The sequence below is a fragment of the Rana temporaria genome, chromosome 9 (genome assembly GCF_905171775.1).
Source record: "Rana temporaria chromosome 9, aRanTem1.1, whole genome shotgun sequence".
Lineage (NCBI taxonomy): Eukaryota > Metazoa > Chordata > Amphibia > Anura > Ranidae > Rana > Rana temporaria.
The window spans coordinates 70,908,264-70,935,540 of NC_053497.1; the positions used below are offsets into that span (position 1 = coordinate 70,908,264).

A 27,277-nucleotide genomic window follows, 5' to 3' on the forward strand; every position below is an offset into this window, starting at 1 on the left:
AGGGCTGAACCCTAGTTGTCCTAAGCCATGTTAAGTATGGCCGTCGTTCCCGCGTCGAAATTTAAAAAACAACGTCGTTTGCGTAAGTCGTCTGTGAATGGCGCTGGACGCCATTTACGTTAACGTCTAAACAAATGACGTCCGTGCGACGTCATTTAGCGCAATGCATGTCGGGTAATTTACCCGACGAAGCATGCGCAGTACGTTCGGCGCGTGAACGCGCCTAATTTAAATGGTGCCCGCCCCATTTGAATTAGGTGGACTTGCGCCGATCGGATTTATGTTACACCGCCGCAAGTTTACAGGTAAGAGTTCTGAGAATCAGGCACTTACGCTGTAAACCTGCGGCGGTGTAACGTAAATCACATACGTTACGCTGCCGTGGAGCAACGTAATTCTACGAGAATCTGGCCCTAAGAACCTGTATGCTCAGTAAATGATTAAATCAGCTGCTGAAAATGCTTTAAAATAGCTCCAACTTTCCGTGAGCTCCGACATATAGCAAAATACTTTACATTATATTACACAGAAATACTGTAAAAAGCTATTGATCAGTGTAAGAAGCACAGATAGAATTCATCCGATTCGCTGTAATCGTTTTTGCCTGAGGCAAAACAGAGGAAATAGGACATGCTCCGTTTTCAGTTTGCTTTCAATCTGTAATATATTTAGACAGCTTTCCTCTATTAACCTGCCTAACAAACGGTGACCGATAAAGCCAACAAAAATGTGCACCTAAGTAACAATTGAGCTAGGCAATATGCAAGATAATTTAGTAGAAGCAGAAACAAATTGCGTTCTGTGACCATACAACAACAATCTGAATTCCCATTGGCTGCTACTGGTTACTGCAAATTACACCTTGCAAAAAAAAGGCCAAAAATCACAGGGATGGTAAGAATATACCCGTTGATTTGGCTATACACATTTCATATCAAGCATTCAGCATGGCGATATGTTAGCTCTCATATCTCGAGAAGGACTGACATGTGGGTGGACAGATCCTAACACTGGACCTCTCTAAAGCCTCGTACACACAATCGCATTTTCCGAAGGGAATCGTGTGTTGAGACTGTTGGCTGAAAATTCGACTGTTTGTACGCTCCATCGGACAATTGACGGATTTTCCGCAGACAAATGTTGGATGGCAGGCTTTAAAATTTTCCGTGGACAACGGTCTGCGGTCGGTGTACACAAGTCCAAAAGTACAAACACGCCCGCTCGGAAGCAATGCTCACCAAACACAAGATTAGCAGAATCAAAGGGTGATGCTAAAGAGCGTTCGTGTTTGTTGGCCGACAATTCTTTGCCGTTTGTATGCAAGACAAATTCCTGTCCAACGCCCTTCAGACAAAAGTCCAACGCTTTGTCTGCGGAAAATCCGATCGTATATACGAGGCTTAAATCTCTAAGATCCAAGTATATTGTTGGGAAAAATGGATAGCGTCACTTAAGGGCATGTGAAGACAAGTGTGGTCATTATACAAACAGATTCTTTGATATGAGATTTTAATAACGTTTTAAAATGTTATTTTTTTTATTTTTTTTAAATACCGTATTTATCGGCGTATACCGCGCACTATTTTGCCCTGAAAATCAGGGCAAAATCGTGGGTGCGCGATATACGCCGATACCCGCTTTCCCGCCACGACTTTGAATACTGCGCCCGCATATAGCGAGCGCAGTACACTCGTGAATCTTCGGCCAGTCTCGGCGCCTCTCGTACTGACGTCCTGACGTCCTGAGCGTACAGGACGTCAGTGCGAGAGGCGCCCGAGCCTGCCCGAAGATTCACGAGTGTACTGCGCTCGCTATATGCGGGCGCAGTATTCAAAGTCGTGGCGGGAAACGAGCGAGAGGACGCCGCCGAAGATGGACGCCGGACCCGCCGAAGAAGGACGCCGGACCCGCCGAAGATGGACACCGGACCCGCCGAAGATGGACACCGGACCCGCCGAAGATGGACACCCGACCCGCCGAAGATGGACACCCGACCCGCCGAAGACAGACGCCGGACCCGCCGAAGAGGACACCCGAAGCCGCAGAAGGACGCCGGACCCGACGAGGCCGCAGATGGACGCCGCGCAAGACATCAAAACTGTAAGTACAAAAAAACTAAAAATCTTTTTTTCCCCACAGGATTGGGGGCCAAATTGGGGGTGCGCGGTATACGCCAGAGCGCGTTATACCGCGATAAATACGGTACACAGGACTTTACAGAATATGTCTACAACAGCTTACACTGTCAGATAATCAACTAGCTTTGGGTACCCATACAAAACACCAGAACACCAAGCCGTGCCAAGATGCCAAACTAGGCGCCCCCCCTTCATTATGTGCATGCTTAGGGGGTCCCACGCCCAGCGATCTCTTGCTTGTCAAAATCACTACTCCTGTCAGCCTTGTAACAGAATAACAGAAGTAAGGCACCCCCAACCTACAGTAAACTGATGCGCCCAGGGCAGCTACCCCTCCTGCCTACCCCTTGTCCAGCCCCTGACACCAAGTGAAACTACTGATCCAAGCATTATGCCGTGTACACACGATCGTTTTTTCGATGAAAGAAGTCAGATGGACATTTTTCATCAGGAAAAACAATCGTGTGTGGGCCCCATCGGACTTTATTCCACCGGTGTAAAAAAATAGAACAAAATAGAAAAAAAAAAAAAGATAGGAAATTTCGATTGTCTGTGTGGAACTCCATCGGAGAAAAATCCACGCATGCTCAGAATCAAGTCGACGCATGCTCGGAAGCATTGAACTTCATTTTTTTCGGCTAGTCGTAGTGTTTTACGTCACAGCGTATTGGACGGTCGGAATTTATTCTGACAATGTGTAGGCAAGACTGATGAAAGTCAGCTTCATCGGAATTCCGACGAAAAATTCCATCGAATTTTATTCCATCAGAAATCCGATCGTGTGTACGCGGCATTAGTGTCCATTGATCAGAAAATAATCAGGCTGGTTTAGCAATGTACCGTATTTATCGGCGTATAACGCGTACTTTTTCCCCCCTAAAATCAAATCAAATTTTTTACCAATGGGGGGGAGCGGGGATTGGGCGGGGGTGTCGTGCCGGCCATCCTACCTCTCCTGGTCTTGGGACAGCCCGCCGGCGTAAGAATCGATCGTCCCTTCTCTCCTCTTCTTGCTCCTCCTCCCCCTCCGAGTATAGCTTCAGATTGGAGGAGGAGAGCGGTCACATGAGAGGAGAGCGATCATGTGACCAGCCGAGGGAACACAGTATGAATGAGAAGGGACTGTCAGTGCTTGAACACAGGCTACGGTATGCATTAGAAAGGAAGGGCAGTGCTTTTTCTTTTAAACTTTACAGTACGCTGGCAGTCCCCTGGGAGTGCAAGGGGGCTGTGTAATGTAAAGGAGCTGTACTGTGCAGCGAGACAATGCTGTGTAGTGTATGGGGGGGGGGGGGGGCTACGTAATATGCTGAGATCTATGCAATGTGCTGATCTATGTGTAATGTGCCGAGATCTGTGTAATGTGCCGAGATCTGTGTAATGTGCCGAGATCTGTGTGTAATGTGCCGAGATCTGTGTGTAATGTGCTGAGATCTGTGTGTAATGTGCTGAGATCTGTGTGTAATGTGCTGAGATCTGTGTGTAATGTGCTGAGATCTGTGTGTAATGTGCTGACATCTGTGTGTAATGTGCTGACATCTGTGTGTAATGTGCTGACATCTATGTGTAATGTGCTGACATCTATGTGTAATGTGCTGACATCTATGTGTAATGTGCTGACATCTATGTGTAATGTGCAGGGGGGGGCTTTGGTCGGTGTAATGTGCAGGGGGGCTTTGGAATATAAAAGGGGCTGTTGAAAGTTTTTTTCCTGAAACTTCCCTCTTAAAATTAGGGTGCGCGTTATACGCCGGTGCGTGTTATACACCGATAAATACGGTAATACTCTGAAAAGCTTGTCACTGCATGCTCATGTTCTCCAATGTGCTGGAAAATCTTTATTTATTTGACTGGGAGACAATTGTTCCTTTTTGTATTTAGCAAAAAAAAAAAACTTTCTCTAGTGTGGGGCTTTTGTTGATCAGCTGAGCCTGATGGGTTGTGGTGCTCTAGTGATAATAGACAGATATCTTACTGTCTTTTGTTCTTATTACCCTCATACATTATTGCCCTCATACAACCACCCTAAGAGCCAAGTCACACTTGTGTACGACTCTTAGATCATTCAGTTCCATTCCTTTAAATGTAATCTATTATTAGGCTTACATGAGCAATGTCTCATGTAAATGTAACATATCCCTAAGTAAATAAGGCAAATACAAGGTGTAAATATAAATGTAAAATCAGAGATTTATGGTTCCCAACAATTATACACACTACCCTAAAAGACCCCAACAGCGCCAAGGTGTGGTAAACATTACAGTATATATGATCCAAGAAAAGTTCTGTGCTAATATAACAGAAACGTGTATAAGCTAAACCCAAGCTAGTAATAAAAAAAAATAAGAGCAGCAATATTAAAGTAAAACCATAGTAGAATTACATATGTACATATCCACTTAAAATCAAATACTAATGCAATCAATAAAGTGTCTGTGCATAATTGAATACATCAACAAATGTGCAAGAATAAACAAAATGAATTAGATTAACTTAATTTAATCAAAATCATTAGATGGCAGTGATAATCAATAAAAAAAATGAAACTTTTAGAATAAACAGGATAACGTACATAATATAAGTCCCATTCACAGACAATATTACAGATGTAAAAAGCTCCCAGAAGTGTGATAATCGGATCAGGCTACTGTGTCTATTTGGCTGGCTTTAGAGGGAGACGCTCCCTCTGTATGATGAGACTATGAGAGATCACGGGAAGGGGTGTCCAACAAAGGATTACATTTATTAAAGGGGTTGTAAAGGTAAAAGTTTATTCACCTGAATGCATTCCATGCATTAAGGTGAAAAAACATCTGTGGATTAGCGGCCCCCCGTTTACTTACCTGACCCTTCGAAAGACCGCGAATAGGTGCCGCGAATAGGCGCACGCACAGCGTGATGATTGCCCGGCCTATTTAAAGCCTCTGCTGACACTGGCGCATCGCTGGTGTATCTTCAGCTTGTCCTGCATTCCTGAGTTCTGTGTGTCTGCTGTTCCTGATCTGTGTACCGACCCGGCTTGCCCTGACCTGATCCTTCTGACCTGATCCTTGCTTGCACCTGACTTCTCTCCGCCTGCTTCCTGCATCTGATCCCGGCCTGGCTACTGGACTCGTTTATCTTGCTCCCTGATCTTGACTCCGATTCTGGACTGATTTCCTGTGTTGACCCCTGGCTTGACTCCCGACTCCGCTATCTAGTCTGCCCTCCGGTTCCTGCTTCCTGGACCACCCAAGCACGCCTGTCTCCAGTTTCATCTTCCCGGCACCCGTGCTTCTGTGGGCACCACACCTGCTGTATCACCTTCAGTGGTGTGCTGTGCTCGGCCGCAAGGGGAGCCCTCATAGCATCTCGGCCTTCTACCAAGTTCCTGACAGTAGTGCATGTTCATACCTCAATACCATAAATAATAACAGATTCGATTTTTCACTCCAGCAGTATAAAATTTGTTTGGAAATCGTAGAGAAATGTTAACTAATGTATTACAATTCAATTACAGTCATTCGATTTTGCTAGAGATTTAGTCGACCAACTACGATTAAAACTAAAAACAATTGCAGAAGACTAAAATGGGACTAAAACTCCATTTTAGTCTTAAGACTAAGACTAAAATTAAATCGAAATTTGCTGCCAAAATGAACTGGTTGATGTATTTATTTATGCACAGACACTTTATTGATTGCATTGGTATTTGATTTAATGTGGATATGTACTTAAATTCTACTATGGTTTCACCTTAATTAATATCGCTGCTCTTATCCTTTTTTTGTGACTAGATTGGATTTAGCTTATACACGTTTCTGTTACATTAGCGCTGTTCTTTTCCTGGATTATTTATTGTGATACTCTGCCTGAATATTGTGCTAGCAGCTTTGTTCTTTTCACTGCATGTAGTGACCTTCAGCGCGGATGCTTTCGCTTTATTTTCATTATTGTATATATAACTAGGCCCAATCTATCATATGGCATTATAAAGAACATTGTGTTATGTATAAGTACACTTCTAAATACATATGGCATCATAAAGCTTTTTTTTTTTACCAAATTGCCGTTAGGTAAAATCCTAAATAGCGCTCTTACAGGAACGTGCAAATGAAACCTCCAAGGTATGAAATGTTTGGAAATTGTCCCCAGTGTCAGTACAGTGATAATCTTTTATTCTTGGACTTCTATTCACCTGTAAGTATTCAAAGCCTTATGCCGCGTACACACGGTCGTTTTTCGGCATGAAAAAAAATGTTGTTTTTCAGCATGTCCAAAAAACGAAGTTTTTCCAACTTCATCATTAAAAACGACGTTGCCCACACACCATCGTTTTTGAAAAATTATGAACAAAGCACGGTGACGTACAACACGTACGACGGCACTCTAAAGAGAAAGTTCTATTCGCCTTTGGGCTGCTTTTAGCCGATTCCTTGTTAGTAAAAGAGGATTTGCGCTTTTTTGTCTGTTACAGCGTGATGAATGTGCTTACTCCATTATGAATGGTAGTTTTACCTGAACGAGCGCTCCCATCTCATAACTTGCTTCTGGGCATGCGCGGTTTTAAAACGTTGTTTTTGCCCACACACGATCATTTTTTACAACCCAAAAAACAACATTTTTTAAAACGACCTTAAAAAAATGCAGCATGTTCGAATTTTTTTTATTGTCGTTTTTCAGCTTCTGAAAAAAAAATTTGAAGCCCACACACGGTCATTTTAAATTACGTTTTTAAAAACTTTGTTTTTTTTTAATGCCGAAAAATGATCGTGTGTACGCGGCATTACACTTAAAAATGCATCAGGTTAAGCTGATCATATACAGTTTGTTATTTCCATTAATTTCTCCATCCACACATATTAGGTGGATAAAGGAATTGTAAACAAACAAAACTGGAAGCGGACTGGTTTTTAGGCAGATTTTACACTCTCCAGTTTTAGTAAATCAACCCCAATATGTAATACCGGCAGGACCTGCTGAGTAGATCAGCAAGGTGATAAACTTCACTTACCTCAATGTGTCTTTCCAGTTCCTGAAGCAGAGTGACATATTTTTCCAGTCTCATGAAGGGTTTGCTGAGGCTTGTGGTCAGCAGCAGAATTCCTGGGCTTGCAGCTCCTTGAGCTTCCATAAACTTCTCCAGTTCATCACTATAAAATGATGACCATGATAAAAATTTACTAAAGTACTGATATGAATATTCAAATAAAATAATTAAATAAAAGATAAATAAAATGATTAAAGCGACCATTAAAATAGTGTTCTGACACCATGGATAAGTGATGTGTTACCAAGCAATAGTGTGTTGCAATCAGCCTCCTATTAAAAGGCACAGATAAAATACTTCAAATATATACTTCAAATAAATAGTATAAATAAATATAAATAACAATGGTGACCGGGCCTGATCTTCCAGTGTGCACAGTGTTGTCCACCAATTGATTATTAAAGTGGAGGTTCACCATATAAAACATTTTTAACACTGCATCCAGCACCGTGCTGCATATAAAATGTCACTGACATTTATTTATTTTTTTCCCCGTAGATATCGTTTAGCCGTGTAATTCACCGCGGCTTCCGGGGTAGGGAATCCCGCGGGAGTGGGCATTCCTATTGACATGCCAATCAATTGGCATGCTAAACGACGGCGCACACAGCGCGTCACAACTTCCCAAAAGAAGCTCGGGTCGGCTCTATTCGGCGCGCAGGCGCCGAATAGAGCCAATCCGACACGAGCTTCCTTCGGGAAGTCGTGACGCGCTGTGTGTGCCGTCGTTTAGCATGCCAATTGATTGGCATGTCAATAGGAATGCCCACTCCCGCGGGATTCCCTACCCGGAAGCCGCGGTGAATTACACGGCTAAACGATATCTACGGGGGGGAAAAAATAAAGGTCAGTGACATTTTATATGCAGCACGGTGCTGGATGCAGTGTTAAAAAAAATTTATAGGGTGAACCTCCACTTTAAAGACAATAGTTCTCAGTTATTTTTCTCAAAAACCACTCCTGCCAGCAGTCAGTTCATCCCCTGCGGGGATGTAGTCCCAAGGGAGGAACAGGAAGTGAGAAATTCAGACAAAGGAAAAAAACATTTAGAAGGGAAATGGAAGGTAAAATGTAAGTGAACCAACAATGCACTAGTTTAAAGGAACCTATTTAGAAAATAAAAAACTAACCTTTACAACCCCTTTAAGCTTAATTAGGTAAGAATTCTATTCATTTAATCACATAAAGTGTTAAATAAAGGTCAGATAAAAGTGCCAGTATACTCAAATGTAATAATTAGCTTTTGGAAGAATTATGCAGATTTCAGACATCTAAAGGGGTTATCTTCAGGACTCCCATGGTAAGATTTCTAGGTTAGTGTTCCCAGATCTGCATGCAAGTATAAATAGTACTCTCTACTGGATTTTTTATTTTATTTACTGCAGAATGTATCCAGAGTTGGGACACACATTTACAGAACGAATGAAACTCCAAGTCTGGTGAGGACAAGCCTCAATATCAAAGTTCTACAACTATAAGAAGCCAATAAGTTACTACGCTTATCACACACAAGCTATAAGTGACGTATATTTCTTTGAGTTGCATTAATAAAATTGAGGGGAATTTATTACTTCTGGGAGTTGGATTTTATTTTATGGATAATTTTAGCATTTCCTTGTCCAATAAGATTTATTGAAGATTCTCTCAGCAGTAACAGAGGTTACAATCATTATCAAATACGGTCATTGGAGAGTGTCACAAGCTGAAAAACGACAGATACAACAAACCTGAAACGTTCAGATTTCTATATTGCACAAGCAGGACTTAAACATGTACAACATAAAAGAAAAGAGAAAAGAAGGAGGTAGAAAAAAAAAGAGGGCTAAGGGTTCCCAGGCGTCTGCCATACAATCCTCTGTAGGGTGGTTTACCAAATATTCAAGATTACTGTTAACGGGTCAAGGCTCTAAAAATAACTCCTCAAAACCTGGCGGGAGGAAATGTGCAATCCATGGCTGTCACATCTTAGAGTACACAGACATCCTATCTTGCAGGGTAACTTCTATCTTTCCATTGATCATGGCCTTCATCACCCCATATGTAGTCTCAGTAAGGCACAATTTAGCCATTTTTCATGCTTTACCAATGTTTTTTTAGCAGCAGTAGTGACTAGCAGAAGAAGACTAAACTGCCATTTAGGGAGCTTGAAGGTGTTCATCCATGGTGTATCCTCGGTGTTAGGTTTTAGCATCATCGTTCTAGGAGCAGATAGTGCATCCTTTCCTCATTTCTGCATTTCACTGCCTGAATTTACCCCTGGAGTGGTTCAATCCACCATAACAAAACAAAAAAATACAAGGACAGAAATATGTATTTTTTTAAAAGGTTCAGGCTCTATGGATGTCATGCTGGCCCCGGGTCCTGAGTCACCAAGTTACCAAGAGCAAGCATGAGGCTAGTGAAATCTAAAAAGTCTGGGTGCTTGTTCTAGGTCACCTAGCTGGTAGCCCCACATTCTGAGAACCCCTGTATTTCAGTCATCCCAGTTTAGGTTACTTGCCTGTGTTGAGTGAGGACATTCACAGCTGAGGGGTGATTCGCACAGTACGTCAAGTATAAACACTTAAACTGATTGAAAAGAGACAGAAAACAACCTCCAACTTTCTGGTGATTTTCTGGCAACCTGCAACAATAAAAAATATATATTAACACAACATAAAAATGGCATAAAAATTCCTCTATGAACACCCAGGTGGTTATTTAGGAAAGGCAAATCTACTTTGCACTACAAGTGCAAAGTGCACTTGAAATTGCACTTGGAAGTGCAGTCGCTGTAGATCCGAGGTGGACATGCAAGAAAAAAAAAAAAAAAAAACACAGCATTTTAGCACATGATTGGGTGATAAAATCAGCAGAGCTTCCCCTCATTTCAGATCTACCCCTCACATTTACAGCGACTGCACTTCTAAGTTTCAGTGCAATTTCAAGTGCACTTTGCACTTGTAGTGCAAAGTGGATTTGCCTTTCATAAATAACCCCCCTAGTCTTTTATTAAAGAAGAACTAAAGTAAACTTTTTTTTTTTGTTAACTTTAGCTAGCGTAAGGTAGGGTTATAACCCCTGTCATCTTTCTCCCATTTGAAAGTATTTCCCTTCACTTCCTGTCTGATAACCAAAACAGGAAAATATAAAAATTCCTCCAAAGTCAGGGAAACCCTGGTTGTCACCAGAACTGGTGTCCTTAGCCACTTGCCAGCCACCCCATAACAGATTTACTGCTACAGGGCGGGCGCCCTGTGCAGAATCAGATTATTAAATATATATATATATTATATAAAAACAAAATGGCGCGGCTTTTTTGTTTTTATGTTGTGTGTATCGCACGCTAGCTGCTGCCTTAGGGTTATTTGTGTTGTAGCACAGTTTTTTTTTTCTATCTATCTATATATATATATTTAGGGCACAACAGCGTGCCACTGGAGGCTCGCTTACGCAGCGATTTTACAAAGTGGAAACTGATCACCGGGTCTTGCGGACCCCGATGTCCGCCGGTACCCACTCATGGTTCGATACACTGACAGAATGCCAGTCTGCCTATGTAAACAAGGCAGATTGTCATTCTGTCAGTACAGAAGACATGGATCCTGTGTTTCTGTAAAGCAGAAACACAGATTCATGTCTTCCAGTAATAAAAGGACCGCCCCTACTACACTGAAACATTAGCTAGGCACACAGTTAACCCTTTCGTTACCCCCTTCCTTGGCAGCGTCATTAGTACAATGACAGTGCATATTTTTAGCATATATCACTGAAATAATGTCACTGGTCCCCAAAAAAGTGTCAGTTCGATTTGTCTGCCGCAATATTGCAGTCCCGCTATGAGTTACTGATCGCCGCCATTACTAGTAAAAGAAAAAAATACCATAGTTTGTAGATGCTTTGTAGAACTTTTGCGCAAACCAATCAATATACACTTATTGGGATTTTTTTTACCAAAAATATGAAGAAAAATACATATTGGCCTGGCCTTTGTTTCTAGCACAAAAAAACAAAACAAAAAAAAAAAGATGATCAAATACCACCAAAAGAAAGGTTGGGTAAACCTTTGAGAGGTTAAGTAGTTATTAGTAGACATATGCAATTCGTTTTGTTTCTAATTCGTTTTTTTACGAAAATTCGGAAATTCGTTAATTACGAATTTTCGTATTTACAAATTTTTTATTTACGAATTTAGAAATGGAAAAATTCGAAAATTGAAAAATTCGAAATTTGAAACCTTTTTCAATTTTCAAACTTCGATTTTTTCAATTTTCGAATTTATCAATTTTCGAAATTTTAAAAAATTTGAAATTTTTAAAAATCGAAGTTCGAAAAAAATAGAAGTTTGAAATTCGAAAGTTGAAAAATGCGAAAATTGAAATTTCGAAAATTGAAACATTTCGAATTTCTCAATTTTACAATCCGAAATTCGAAAAATTCGAAAATTGAAACTTTTCGAATTTTTCAATTTTCGAAATTTCGAATTTCGATTTTTTCCATTTTCGAAATTTTGAAATTTCGTATATCCGAATTTTCGTATTTCCGAATATTTTCGTATTTCCGAACTCTCGTATTTCGAAAATTGAACAATTTGAAAATCGAAATTACGAAAATTGAAAAATTCGAAAACTGAAAAATTACAAATACGAAACTTCGAAAATATGAAAATTTGAAAATTAAAAAATTCGATAATTGAAAACTTCAAAAATTTAAAAATTAGAAATTTCAAAAATTGAAAAATTAGAAATTTCGAAAATTCATAAATTTCCGACAAAAAAATTGTTTTTCGTTTCTTCTGTTTTTTGCTTTTTCGGAAATCCGAAAATTTCCCGAATTTACGAAAAAAGCAAAAAAACTGAAAAAAAATATTTTTTAGAAATTTAGTAATTTCCGAAAAAATAAAAATAACGAATGAAACAAAAACGGAAAAAGAGAATTTTTCGAATTTCCCTAATTTACGAATTAAAAAAAAAAAAAAACGAAAACGAAAAAAACGATTTTTTTGGCAGTGCAGTCTAGTTATTAGAGAGTTTCCCCTTTAGGCCCCATACACACCATAGAATCTATCCGCAGATAAATCCCATCAAATGGGTTTCTGCGGATAGATCCTATGGTGTGTACACTCCGTCGGATATTTATCCGCAGATAAATCTCCCCTGGAATGGATTTCCAGCAGATAAATATTTGTCGACATGCACAGAATATCTATCTGCTGGAATCCATTCCAACGGATGGATCCGCTCGTCTGTACAGACTTACCGGATCCATCCGTCCAAAGGGATTCCCCGCACGCGCCGTAATGAATAGACGCATGCGTGGAATTCCTTATATGACAGCGTCGCGCCCGTCGCCGCGTCATAATAGCGGCGACGGCGCGACACGTCATCGGCAGAGGATTTCAGCGCGGATTTCAATGCGATGGTGTGTACACGCCATCGCATTGAAATCCTCTGAAATCTTAGAGAGGATTTATCCGCGGATACGGTCCGCTGAACCGTATCTGCGGATAAATTCTATCGTGTGTATGGGGCCTGATTCCTGTTCAGGGGAAAATCAAAAACTTGGCATAGTCTTTCACTTTCATGCAAAGTGATAACAGAACATAAAGAGTGGGTGAATCTCCCAAGTGAGGGAACTGATACCTGAAAGCTGTTCTAATCCCTCTCCACTCAACTAAAGGCAATCTGTTTTATTTATGCAACAGGACAAGTGTAATGTGGATTGATAGCTTTTGATTTCAGTTTTTTTTCCGTATATTTTTATTTGTGACAAAACCTTGAAAAACTACCCAATTAATTTATGACAACAACATGCACTGCAAGCATTGAAGCCAATTTTATACCAAATCTTTACCAGCTCCTGTTCCCGTAGTTAAATAGGCTATTCTAACACCGCCACTAAAAACTGTCCATATAAGCCTAAGAAAAAAGAACTACTAGCATAGCTGCAGTTTTCCTACCAAATATGAAATTCCACTGTAGTCTAAGCCTAAGGCTAGGTTCACATGTGTGCAGATCAGGAACGCATGCAAAATTGCACACATTCCCGACCTGCAGGCAAAAAGAACGGCTCTTTTACAACCAAACACATTGGAAAACGGCACTTTTTGAGCGCGAAAAATCACATGATGCCGCAGCACCATGCAGTTCCGTGCAGCTGTGTTTTTTAAAGTTGGGTTGAGGATTTTTTTTCCCCTGCGTTTTCTATGGGTACAGCAGGCAAAACATTACCGCAAAGATGTAAGCCTAGACAACAGACAATATATAGCTTCTGTATGTTATGCAACAGCCTCTACATCTGTGCAGACTTCTTGCAGTGAACCAATTATAAAACATGGGGGTGATTATTCTGAGAAATCCTGCCTGCCAGAAGGCTGCGGGATAGTTCTGGTAGAGCACCATGGCTCGCGCATGCGCAGTGGGGAGCTGGTTGTGAGGAGTCGCAGCTGGCTTCCTCCAGGCAGGAGAAAAGCACCAACAAAAACTCAAGCTGCATTTTTATAAGGCTTAGGGTACACGGGACGTTCTAAAACCTCTCCTGAACGAGTAAACATGGCAGATAGGAACCAACGTTTAAAAATTTTCATTCTGCCACGTTTACATGCCACGTTTTTTTTTTGCAAATAGTCAAATAGTCAAAAATGTATCTCCATCAAATATGCCTGTAAACGAAACGTGGCTAAACGCGAGTTACCGCATTTACATGCTGTTACAGTCATTTGGTGTTTCAAATGCATCTGAACATCCGTCCTGAACACATTATTAGCTTTCCAAAAAAAGCTTCTAAACTCGACTATAACTCCGTGTACATGTACTGATAAGATAACATTAAGGAGAGTTTAGGAGCAGCTGAAAAAAACACCCAACTGCTCCTAAAAACGTGCTGGCAGTGGGGGAGTCATTACTACAAAGACAGATAGTGATAGGAAATCCAAAATTTCAGATTGATCATCAGAGCAATAAGCGAGGGCAAGTCCATCACCTGGGGCCGACATCCAAAGTTTTGTTGTTTACATACACTTTAAAATGACATTGTAGTTTTTTTTTTTTTTTTTTAGCAATAACATATTCTATCCCCGTTTATTGATATTTTCGTTTTATTTTACAAAAATAAATGTATTAAAGCATTTAGCTTAAATTGGGGAAACTGATTAAGTAAATATAGATATTGGAGACTTCCAATTATTTTTCCTTCCAGTGAAAGGGCAGCTTCTAAATAAATCAAAAACTTTCAGTACTTGATGTCCTTACAAGGGACACACACTGGTGTCTTTCCCATTTATTACTTTCCTGGCTGAGAACACAGGTGTATAAAAGGAAAGATCCTTGCCTAGGTGAGCTTGCTGGGAGACGGGGTGTATTTTTTGTAATAATTTCAGTTATATTTATTTATATCCAACTGTAATTAGATCTTTTTTGATGTAAGATCTACTTTAAATTATTAGTGACAGAAGTCACACAGGCAATTGGTCAACAATTCATGTTATTCACCCCTCTAAGAAGAGCAAAACAGTGACATCTAGTGGATAAAGAGATAAACTGCATCTATGCATTATTGAAGGTGTAAAGCTCACCAATATACTAGTAAATTTTTGAACAAACATACAAATATTTGTCCGAAAATTCTCAGTGCATTTACTTGATGAATTTAGTTCAGGAAATTCCAACCATTCCAAAATGGAATACAAACCGCAAACGAAAATTTGAACAAAAAAACACACACTCTTAGAAATGTGTTTGAGAAAAATTCTCCATTCTGCTCCTTCACATTTTCCGATCACTGTGGTCAAAGACAAATGTAATTTTAACTGCACTAACGGTTAGAAAATGTAAAATACATTCCTTCAAATTTAAACATTTTAACAAACTTTTACTAGTGTATATTAACCTTAAAGTGGTTGTGAATCCTTACATACAGTATACTGAGTGAAGCGAGTATCCTTAAGTGATACACGGAGATGAAACAAATCCTCCTACATACGCAGTCTTCTCTTCTCTACAGCTGTTTAAAGTGCTGAATTTACAAAGCTTGTCTGACAGGTCAGAAAAAAGGGGGAGGAGAGCTAAAATTACACTCTGCACAGCTAAGCGAGGAGAAGTCTGAAAGCTGATTGGAGAGAAGTGACCCCCCCTACACACAGCAACAGAGCTGAGGCTGTAAGCAGACAGAAATCATACATAGAGCTTTTAATTGGGACAAGTACACACTATAGAGGGACTGTCTGTCCCAAGCGTGTCGAGATCCTACGGGGTAAAATGACCGCACCAGCCAAGCAGACACTGGCTGGAAAAAGCGCCTAGAGGCGATTCAGTTCGCATGTGTAGCGCTATACAAGTCATTCAATCAATCAATCAATCAATCATATGCTTTGTTCATATTTCATGTCTGAGGTTTTCAACCACTTTAAGTTCACCTATTACATAATCTGGCCCATTAAAACAAGGGGCCTGCCTTGCACTACCTGGAGGGGAACCGATGGCCTACCATTCAATCACGATGAGTGACACTGGCCTCTTTTGCTTCCCATTTTGGAAGGCGATACGTTTACATAATTTTCTACACTCGCTTTCCTCACCCAGATCGATTCAACCGGACACCGACGACCTTTGAGGACTACTGTAGGGACGATGGGAATTTAGCCCAGTTACTATCAAAAACCTATTCCTTACTTAACTCTCCATCAGAACAACCCGACTTCTCTTTCTTGCGAAAGTGGGAAATTGACTTACAATGCTCCTTCACAGACATCCAGAAGCAAACTATAATCAGGTGCGCCCTAAAAACGTCTATCTGCACAAAAATCCAAGAATCTAACTATAAGATTCTGACTAGATGGTACTATACTCCTAAGGTAGTACACAAATATTTCCCAACCACCAATGATCGATGCTAGAGATGTCAGATGGACAGAGGGACACTCCTCCACATCCTCTGGTCATGTCCTAAGTTACAACATTTCTGGACGACAGTGCAAACGGTTACCCAGAAATTTACAGCACACACAATCCCTAATGATCCAGCTTTCCTTCTGCTCCACGCTACCACGATTCCAGTAAAAAGCTATCAAACATTGATCGTGCGGCACTTGAACGCCGCCAAGTCCTGCATCCCTCTTATGTGGAAAAACAGCACACCACCGTCTGCGGGGATGTGGCTGCGCAGAGTGGAGGAAATGGAAAAATTTGAAGACTTGGTCCTTACAGCGCAGAACAGGAGAAACATTCGCAGGCATGGAGGTTATGGAATATGTTTATTCTATCTGATGAAGGTGTGTCCCTGTTGGGATCATGAGGAACGATTCACTACAACTACTAAGAGGGGCGGCGAGTCCACCGTCTCCGTGTCCGCTCTCTTTCCCTCTTTTCTTTACACATCCCTCCCATTCCTTTCATTCGTTTTCTCCCTTTCCCCTTGTTCTTTGTCCTCCCTTTGTTCTTTCCTTTCCTCGACCTATTACTGGCCGGGGCTCAGACAGTTCATTGGGACCTACAATCGTGGGAAGATAATGACCTTACCCATTTTAGGATTTAACACATCAGCGCTAGGAGTCACACAACGTTATAGATAACGACATCGCAGTTCACATTGATATCATTAATAGATACTTGTCCAGTTAGACATAGATTTGCCCTTATCAAAGTAATTTCTCATGTAGGTTTTCGATTGTGGTTGTAACTGAACTGTACCGTCTATGCTTGGTTTCTTGTAAAAAAAAAAAAAAAAAAAAAAAAAGAAGAAAACAAGGGGCCCCGGTAGTTAAAAATGCGCTGTGCGATTTGTAATTTTTTTTTATTTTTTATAAACGAATTCCAGGTATGGTATATTGTTGCTTGGACCGATGCAACTTTGTATATACCATACCTAGCCAATGCCCCCTCAAAGCTAGAAATTACTGAAGTAAAGACTTCAAAGATCTCCAGTAGCTTCTGGACCCCGTGCAGAATGCAGTCCAAGCTCAACTAATTTAACTGTATGTATAAAACATCCTTACTTAGAATTCTTATTTAATGCAAATGCCTTACGGCTTTTCTGTCACCCACAAACCCTGGCCGAAATACTCCCAATGTTTACATTCCTGCATCCCAACTTAGTTCCAGGGCTAGGGCTACAACAAAATGGTTGCTGAGCCTTGTCCGAATGGCCTCTGTTGCCATTTTGTTGTAGTCCACGTCCTAAAAATATACTAGGACATAGGAAAGTAAACATTAGGAGTACTTTTTTGGCCAGGCTTTAAGGGTGACAGAAAAGGCCTACAGGTATGGGATTTTCATTAAACAATATTACTACAAATGGCACAGTTGCAGTGTAAATTACTGTTTCCTCCAGTGTGCATAGGCCAGTTTAAGGAAAATATGACCTTAGCCTTTTAACACCATTAAAGTGCACCTTTGCTAAAGTGCTAAAATATTTACATATTCTTAACAAGCGGATAAAGAAATTTTGAAGTCAGTATTCTCCGACCTCTCCAGGGCAGTTTCCTATACGATATCGCTTAATAAATAGCAGTGTTGGGAATGGTGACAGCAGTAGGAGTCATTTTGTGAGTATATATTGATGATATCAGTCAGACTAATGAAAGCCATACATAACTCAAATGTCGTCTGATTTCTGTGAATTGGAAAAAATCTGAGCCGTGGGTGGCCCTGTTGGCACCACCAAGCTCAACAAAAGTCAAATGTAAAATTGACTGAGTCAGAGTAAAAATTCTCATCTCAACAGCGACTGCATCCGATCAGATGTCACTGTTTGGGTACTCAGGCAGTCAGCTGTCTAAATACAATAGCTGGAGGTGCAGATCTCCCACACGGTTTTATTTGAATGGGGGAATTCAGTGATTTTTCTCTTATTCAGCCCATGGCTGAGCACCGAATATCTAAATACGCTTGGCTATCTTAAAGGGGTTGTAAAGGTTCGTTTTTTTTTTTTTAAATAGGTTCCTTTAAGCTGGTGCATTGTTGGGTCACTTACCTTTTCATTCGATTTCCCATCTAAATGTTTTTTTTTCTTTGTCTGAATTTCTCACTTCCTGTTCCTCCTCAGTAAGCTTGTCCCCATCATCCGAGCCATTCTGGCTGGGGGTTAGTCAGCATGCCCTTGGGACCACATCCCTGCGGAAACACAGCATCTCCCCGCAAAGATGTAGTCCCAAGGGAGGGGGCGAGCACGCTCACTAACCACCAGCCAAAACAGCCCTGATGATGGGGGCAAGCTTACTGAGGAGGAACAGGAAGTGAGAAATTCAGACAAAGAAAAAAAAAACATTTAGAAGGGAAATCAAAGAAAAAAGGTACGTGAACGAAAAATGCACTAGCTTAAAGGAACCTATTTATAAAATAAAAAAGGAACCTTTACATCCCCTTTAAGTGCAATGCTAGTCTGCATTACAGTTTTGCCTAAATACTATCCGTACTGATAAAGCTCAGACAACATTAACACAAAGATAAATGTTTTGTAAGTGACCATAGTTTAAAATAAGGTATGCCATTAAAATGTCAGAAAACAAAGTTCAACAACAAAATCTTCTAGGAACTCTTACTTTGCACATTCTTCGAGTGCCTGGCAGAGGGTCTGCTGAAAGGTGTAGATCTCCTCAAAATTTCCCAGCAATAATGTGATATCCGCAGCACTTAACCTGAAAAACATAAAAAAAAACCACAAAAAAAATAGCCTTTAAAAAGAAGGAGTTTTCACACTAGGATTGGGATTTTGGGATGAAGCATTACAGGCTCCTGCTTGCCGGTCACCACCCATGGTGTATGAATAGATGGCTTCTGCGGTAGTAAACACCCCTTGGACACTTACCTACAGGAAAGCCTATAATAAATCTTAAATGTAGGTACAAAGAATATCATCTCCTAAACATGCATCGGTGCATGCACTCTGAAGGAACAGCAAACTCATGCCATCACTTCAACGCTCTATGCCATGGCCGTGACATCATCGCAGCTCGGCCATTCAAATGACCGCAGTCCACGAACACGGAAGGAAGAGGGGATGAAGATAATAGTCCTGTCAGCGATGATAGCGCAATGCTACAGGGATCCGTTTTAGGGTATATCTTGCATACTAGCACAATATAGTATTACCTTGCAGGAGGATTTTTTATTTATTTTTTTATGAACGTTTACTTCCGCTTTAAGGTGAAACTAAGGGAGCAAACAAAAAAAATGTTTATTGTAGAAGAGACTTTCTATGTCTTTTCTGCAATAAAACAAATTCCCCTGTCTGTTCGCCATCTTCTTTGAAATGTAACTGAACTGTGCATCTGCAGCTCAGTGCACATTCTTGGCTGGCAAATGAACGAACTCCTACGCGCAAGCATAAGGCCTCATTCACACAAGGCGGATACGCTCAGCGGAGCAGGAGATCTCTCCGCTGAGCCGGCGCATGGCAGGGGAGGGGCCTGTCAGAGCGCCGCTGATTCCTATGGAGAGATCGGACGAAAACGGACAGGCAGTTTTCATCAGATCTCAGCCGATCCGATAAGACGGATGGCGAATGTATCGTCAAACGTCCGATTTTAGCAGATCAGACGGATGTCAGCCGACACATCTTCACCGACATCCCCCTGCCTATAGGAGTTAATGGAAGGCCCACTTGGATCCACCTGAAAAATGGACAGGCGGATCAGAGAGGGCTTGTTGTGTGAAAGGGGCCCAAGAGTTGCATTATTCCCTGACCAGCCACTCAAGACAGCCAAAGACTGAGGAAGGAAGATTTTGGGAGTAGTGAAGGATTCCGCAGATGTTACATCCTTGGCGTGGAGATAATTGCAAAGTTTAGTTTCGCTATAAAAGACAGAGACAACTAAGCCTACCCTAATCAGCATTACATTCAATGTTTTATTCTGTTTTGGATAGATTGAGAAGGAACTGGAGCCTCTGTCAGGTTTTTACTTCCAGCTGTTTCCCTGTTAGGGAAATTTCACCTAATTTACTGTCAGGACAAAGATTCAGCATGACAGCCAGGCACTTAGCATTTTCAGAAGAGATTAGAAGTGGCCAGCCCTATGCTTTGTTCATGACAAGTTTGTTTTAACTTACTTGTCGTATGACTGAAGAGGTCTGAGGTAAGTTGATATAAGTATCTGAAGTTCTTTAGCATAGCTTCTCTCCGTTTCCAGAATATTCTGTAATACCTTAATATGAGAACAACAAAAACAACAACATTAAAAATATAAAAAGGCAGAGCAGAATTACAGAATGTCTAGCTTGTTAAAAATAATAATAATATATTAATTATACAGTGTTGTGATTAGTCTAGACTAGGGGTCTTCAAACTTTATTTAAGTTTGTGGTCCTTCAAACTTTAGAGGGCCGCACTGTGACCAGTGGGGATTAGAAAATAAGTTGGCGTCAGTGGGAGTAAACAAGGCCTATTCATTGGTATTAGGGGGAGTTATAGTGCCCCATCATTGGTGTCATTGGGAAGAATAGTGTCCCATCATTATTGGCAGTGGGAGGAATAGTGTCCCATCAATATTGGCAGTGAGAGGAATAGTGTCCCATCAATATTGGCAGTGGGAGGAATAGTGCCCCATTGCCAGTGTTAGCAGCAGGAACTATGCCCAATGTTGTAGGCAAAGCGCTGCATCTGGCCCCCGGGGCCACAGTTTGGGAACCACTGGTCTAGACCTAAGCAAGGGGCAGTAGTCAGTATTCAGTCAGTAGGTATGAAGAATTAGGCTCACCAAAAAGTTGCATTAGGAAGTTTATAAAGGTTCTCTTAGAAGCAGATGAAATGGCCATCAGGTTGAGGTCAGGACTCTGCAGGCCAGTTAAGTTCCTCCGCCCCAAACTCGCTCATGATGGTGAGGTTTGAATAGAAGAAAGATTCTGCGGACAGGAGTCTTTTATACACATAACAAGCTATCGTTAGGAGCACCTTCTTAAGACCCCTATTACACTGAGACACTTTACAGATGCGATCGCGCTAAAAAATAGCGCCTGTAAAGCTCTTCTCCTGTCACTCCAATGTGAAAGCCTGAGTGCTTTCACACTGGAGTGGTGCGCTGGCAGGACGTCAAAAAAAGTCCTGCAAGCAGCTTCGTTGAGGGACTTTAGATATACACTGCTCCTAAAGCACCCCTGCCCATTTAAATCAATGGGCAGCGCCTGCAAAGTGCCGCAAAAAAAAAATGCATTTATTATTTTTTCTGAAAAGGTGAACTTACCCTTTAAACACAGAAGTTTTTTTTTTTTACTTTCATGCAAAAAATGCAATATAGTAAAAAACATCTCCTGCCTTTACAACCACTTTAAAAGGTACCCTTTCCCTGCTGTTAACACTCACCCAGGGTAATAAAACCCTTTAAAACTCATACACTATATTACCAAAAGTTTGCTTTACATGAACATGAACTTTAATGGCATCCCAGTCTTAGTCCGTAGGGTTTAATATTGAATTGGCCCATCCTTTGCAGTTATAACAGCTTCAACTCTTCTGGGAAGGTTGTCCACAAGGTTTAGGGGTGTGTCTATGGCAACGTTTGACTTTTCTTCCAGAAGTGCATTTATGAGGTCAGGCACTGATGTTGGACGAGAAGGCCTTCCTCGCAGTCTCCACTGTAATTCATCCCAAAAAAAATTCTATCAGGTTGAGGTCAGGACTCTGTGCAGGCCAGTCAAGTGCCTCCACCCCAAACATGCTTACCCATGTCTTTATGGACCTTGTTTTGTGCACTGGCCCAAATCATTTAGTGGAGGGTGGATTGTGGTGTGGGGTTGTTTTTCAGGGGTTGGGATTGGCCCCTTAGTTACAGTGAAGAGAACTCTTAAGGCATTAGCATACCAAGACTTTTTGGACAATTTCATGCTCCCAACTTTGTGGGAACAGTTTCCGGATGGCCCCTTCCTGTTCAAACATGACTGCGCTCCACGGCACAAAGCAAGGTCCATAAAGACATGGATGAGTGAGTTTGGGGTGGAGGAACCTGAATGGCCTGCACAGAATCCTGACTTTAAAGGGGTTGTAAAGGTTCATTTATTATTTTCTAAATCGTTTCCTTTAAGCTAGTGCATTGTTGGTTCACTTACTTTTTTCTTCGATTTCCCTTCTAAATGTTTTTTTTTCTTTGTCTGAATTTCTCACTTCCTGTTCCTCCTCAGTAAGCTGTTCTGGCTGACTAACCCCCAGCCAGAACGGCTCGGATGATGGGGGCAAAGCTGACTGATGAGAAACAGGAAGTGGGAAATTCAGACAAAGAAAAAAAACATTTAGAAGGGAAATGGAAGGAAAAGGTAAGTGAACCAACAATGCACTAGCTTAAAGGAACCTATTAAGAAAATAGAAAACAAACCTTTACAACCCCTTTAACCCGATAGAACACCTTTGGGATGAATTAGAGCGGAGACTGCAAGCCAGGCCTTCTCGTCCAAATCCGTGCCTGACCTCACAAATGCGCTTCTGGAAGAATGGTCAAACATTCCCATAGACACACTCCTAAACCTTGTGGACAGCCTTCCCAGAGGAGTTGAAGTTGTTATAGCTGCAAAGGGTGGGCCAACTCAATATTGAACCCTACGGACCAAGACTGGGATGCCATTAAAGTTCATGCAAAGGCAGGCGTCCCAATACTTTTGGTAATATAGTGTATGTTAATTTGTGAGTGGAGCCATTGCAGTGGTGAACTTCACCGGAGGATGCATTGCTGGCAAAAAGAAAATCACAACCAGATCAAAAGAAAGCAGGAGGATTCAGGAACACAAGGCCCTTCCACATGTACAGGAGTCGGCATATTTTTTGAATTCTTGTAAAACCTCTGTGGTGGGGGGGGGTGAAATCTCAGCATTCTGCCAAACTGATTTACGTATTGCTACAATTAGTTCTCTGATCGTTTTGTGGACTAATGATGGGGGCTATGGAAGGCGATTTGGACAAGAAGCAGTATAAAATGAAGCATGTGACATCTGAAAATATAAAGCGTAAAACAAGCAAATAACAGGACAGATTACATAACTGCTAAACCATTATTCATTTTCTCCTATCAGGATAATTGCAGCTCCACTTTGGATAGGACTTATTTGCTTACCACAGTGTAATAGTTTTTGGTTAGCTGTGCACCGTCACTCCCTTTCAGTGCTTTTGGGGAAAGCGGTTTATCTACAAAACAAAAGCAAATACATTATCACTAAGAAAAGGGAACTGCTTCATATTTCTAGATATCAAACTTCTCTTATCCATAGATGGGAGGAACCAAAAATGCCTAAACATTACAGCAATGAGAGAAAAATGACCAGTCTTACCACAATATCATGGTTGTAATTACATGACAAAAAAGTATTTATTGACACATGGGCGTACCTACAGCATTTGGCACCCGGGGCAGATCCTTTTTCTGGCACCCACCTAAAATGTAAAAATACCCCAATGTGCCCCCTGCATATCTCTGCATCCTTCAATATCTTTTATGTCACTACTGTGTACCCTCTCTCCACAACTGCATCTCTGGATCCCTTTACATTACACAGCCCCCCCACAGGTCTGGATGCCTGTATGTTACACAGACACCCCCCTAACAGTTCTGGACCCCTGCATGTTACAAAGACCCCCCTACAGTGCAGACCCCACCTACGGTGCACAGACCCCCCCCCCCCCTTTCAGACCCATAATGTACCTCAGAACACACACGGAGAGCCCAAGGTAGTGGCTTTGCAGGGGGGGGGGGGTGTGCGAGCTGCACCCGAGTGACACCCATCGGCACACCCGGGAGAGACCCCGCGCAACGATCCCCTTCTCTCCGTGGTCGCGGCTCTGATCAGTCTTGGCAGCGGCTGTCACAGCCGAGCAGAGTGAACTTGTGAAGCCGCCTCCCCCTCCTCCTTTATGTCTACACAGTGCTGTGCATATCCTAATCATCTGTGCTGACGGGTGTCACTCAGGTACGGCTCGCACCCCCCTCCCTGCAAAGCCACTAGCTCGGGCTCTCCGTGTGTATTCTGTGACTGCGCGGTGCCGCTGCCTAAACCCGCAGCGCTGTCTCCGCTAGTCTGCTTCAGTCGCAGCGGGGGGGGGGGTGTGTGCTGGCCTGACACCCCCAGTGTGTGGCACCCGGCCCCCCACTTAGTACGCCACTTTATTGACAGCGAAGTGCTAGCTTGTTGTCCAAGCCCTGGTTCACATTGATGCTACTTTTGAAATCGGCTACTTCACTTGAAGTGATTTCAGGTGCTACTTGATAGACATCTGTGTGGCTTCATGCACAAATGTCTATTGAAGTCGCACCTGAAATCTGCAAAATTAGTACAGAAACGACTTTAGCAAATCGGAGCGGCAACGCAAAATGTGTTGCACTGATTGGAACAGTGTCATTGCCTCCAATAAGCTGCGACTTGTTATGCGATTTAATCTCTCAAATCGCATGACAAATCGCTCCAATGTGAACCTAGGCTTGGGGACAATGCTCCTCCTGGATAGACAGCAAAATGACAGATGTGGTAACACCAGGGCTTTTTTTCAGGGGGAACTTGGGGGAACTCAGTTCCACCACCTTTGGCTCAGACCCTTTGGTGCCCGCTCACCACAATCACTTGTAAACACAGAAGTCTGGTTTCTGTGTTTACAAGTGACAGCTCTGCACTCTGTGTGTAACCCCCTGAACTCTGCACTCTGTATGTAACGCAATTCTGGTATTTAATGCCCCTTTAAGACCCTTCTACTGTTTGTGAAATCTGAACGGGTCGTGGTTGAGTTCCTGCACCTATTTTCTGAGAAAAAAATCTCTGGGTAACACTATAACCAATTTAAAGAGCTAGGCCTCCAGGCATAGTTCTCCAATCCCAATCAACGCCCCCTTAGGGGAAACGTGTTGGAAGGAGCCAGTTGCAACGTTGCAGGGCGCGGTCCGCCTTTTAAAACAAATAGATTTTTTATCAAAAGATCATGCATAATCAGTCTTCCTCCAATTTTTCATTATCTATCATGAGCTGTTAATCAGGGATCCACTTGAGCCCTCTGAGAAAGGTAAAGAGGAATCCATTATATCAGCTGCAGATGAGCGTCCATGCTTACTCATCCACCCGGGTCTGCTGGGAGCTGTTGTCCATTATGAATCTGAGATTTGGCAGACAGAGGAATGCATCCCTAAGTTGTGGATCAGCACACACGCTTGTGACCTATGTGGGTTTATTTATCACTTCTGATCACGGTGGTGTCTTCATACTAAAGTGTTGTCAATATTCCTGTCACACACGTTCCTGGCAAGTATGGCTCTTAAAATGGTGGGTGCTGCAGCAATTACCAGTTGGGTCCTGGAAAGTGTACATATCTTTGCCAGCACACCATGGAGCAACAACTTCCGTCCAAAGGTTTCTTTTATTGAAAGAGATCACATCACAGCACTTATCTCTGATCTCTTGCAATAAAAGAAACCTTTGGACGGAATTTGTTAATCCATAATTTGTTAATCCATGGTGTGCTGGCGAATATGTACACCTTTATACTAATGTGTCCACACTCCTTGGAAACTACATCTGTTCGATTCGGGTTTAATTGGATGCGTTTTCAATTCGGCCCATTCACCCTGCTGAATTTGATTTGTTTTCAGACTTTTTGGAACCGGAGAGGGTGTTGATATAGATTTACTCTTAGGTCAGTTTTTCCTTTTCAGATCATATACATGTTTGAATTGCATTGTTTATTTTTTGATTATGCACATACAATCTTAAAGGGGTTGTAAAGGTTTGTTTTTTATTTTCTAAATGGGTTCCTTTTAGCTAGTGCATAGTTGGTTCACTTACCTTTTCCTTCCATTTCCATTCTAAATGTTTTTTTTTCTTTGTCTGAATGTCTCACTTCCTGTTTCTCCTTGCCCCCATCATCCGAGCCGTTCTGGCTGTGGATTAGTCAGTGTGCTCGCTCCCTCCTTTGGGACTACATCCCGGCGGGGAGACACTGTGAACGTTCAAAGCGTCTCCCTGCAGGGATTTAATCCCAAGAGAGGGGGCGAGCATGCTGACTAACCCCCAACCAGAACTGCTCGGATGATGGGGGCAAGCTTACCCAGAAGGAACAGGAAGTGAGACATTCAGACAAAGAAAAAAAAACATTTAGAAGGGAAATCGAAGGAAAAGGTAAGTGAACCAACAATGCACTAGCTTAAAGGAACCTATTTAGAAAATAAAAAACAAACCTTAAGGCTGGATTCACACTTATGCATTTTTAGTGATTTTTGCAGTTTGATCAACTTGAGTATATTCAGCCTGCACCAGTAGTGTATTTAGGTTTTGTGCTGCCCTAGGCCTGACTAAACTTGTGCACCCCCTAGTTTAAATATGACCCACCCCTTCCTGTCAAGGCCACACCCCTTGCTGTTTAAATAAATAAAAATGAGTGGGGACACAAGTTCTGAGGGCCTGGTGGGGGGCAATGGAGTCCCCTAATTTGCATATATTTCTCCTCACTTCCTGTTTGGCTATGGGGCAGGAAGTAAAGGGAAATCTCTGCAATGGGACAGGGATGGTAAAAAATTAACTAACTGGGGCTATAACCCTCCCTTACTCTATCCAAAATGAAAAAAAAAAAAAAGTGTTGCCTATAGTTCTACTTTAAGCACAAATTTCAGATAATTTTATGGAGAGGACTAATAAGACATAACCATGCCAATGGTGCAGCAGAAAACATAGCACAGTGAGGAAGGTTTGTGGTCCAGGATGATAGTACAGCCAAAATTAGAAGCCCCTACTCCCAGTTGCGGAACGCCAGCCGCCCGCATACCGGAAGCAGTGTGGCCACTTTATGGGGGCACTAGACTAATTTGCCTCTGCCCAGTGCGCCCCATAAGACTGGCTCTACACTAACAGCGCAAGCCGGCGGGGACTCTTTCCGTGCTGCCCTAGGCCTGGGCCTTGTTGGTCTAGGCCAGTATACAGCGTTGGCCTGCACATACATGGTTCGAATCAACAGGAGCCAGCCGAGATTCAAACCATCTATGGCAGGCCTTAGGGTTAATATTAGTGTATATTTGCTAGCAATCAGTAAATAAACCACTTAGGAATCAAACTGCAGTGAAAAACCTCAGCGGTAATTAGACAATAATATAGTCTGCACTTGAAAAAATATATAAAATGTTATTAGACATTAATTCACTGATTTGTGAATAGTATAACCTCAATAAACCCCATCAGACACTCAG

At 41.8% G+C, this 27,277-nt stretch overlaps 1 protein-coding gene across 2 annotated transcripts in view; it reads right to left on the minus strand.

Moving 5' to 3' along the window:
• Positions 1-27,277, minus strand: part of ARHGEF6 (Rac/Cdc42 guanine nucleotide exchange factor 6) — a 174,133-nt gene that overhangs the window by 93,386 nt on the left and 53,470 nt on the right. For both annotated transcript variants that reach the window (XM_040323759.1, XM_040323758.1), the window contains exons 6-10: positions 23,177-23,247; positions 20,190-20,284; positions 18,683-18,778; positions 9,668-9,790; positions 7,132-7,270 (exon numbers count right to left, since the gene is read on the minus strand). In XM_040323759.1, the coding sequence (XP_040179693.1) occupies positions 7,132-7,270; positions 9,668-9,790; positions 18,683-18,778; positions 20,190-20,284; positions 23,177-23,247 (524 nt within the window). The remainder of the gene's footprint in view (positions 1-7,131; positions 7,271-9,667; positions 9,791-18,682; positions 18,779-20,189; positions 20,285-23,176; positions 23,248-27,277) is intronic.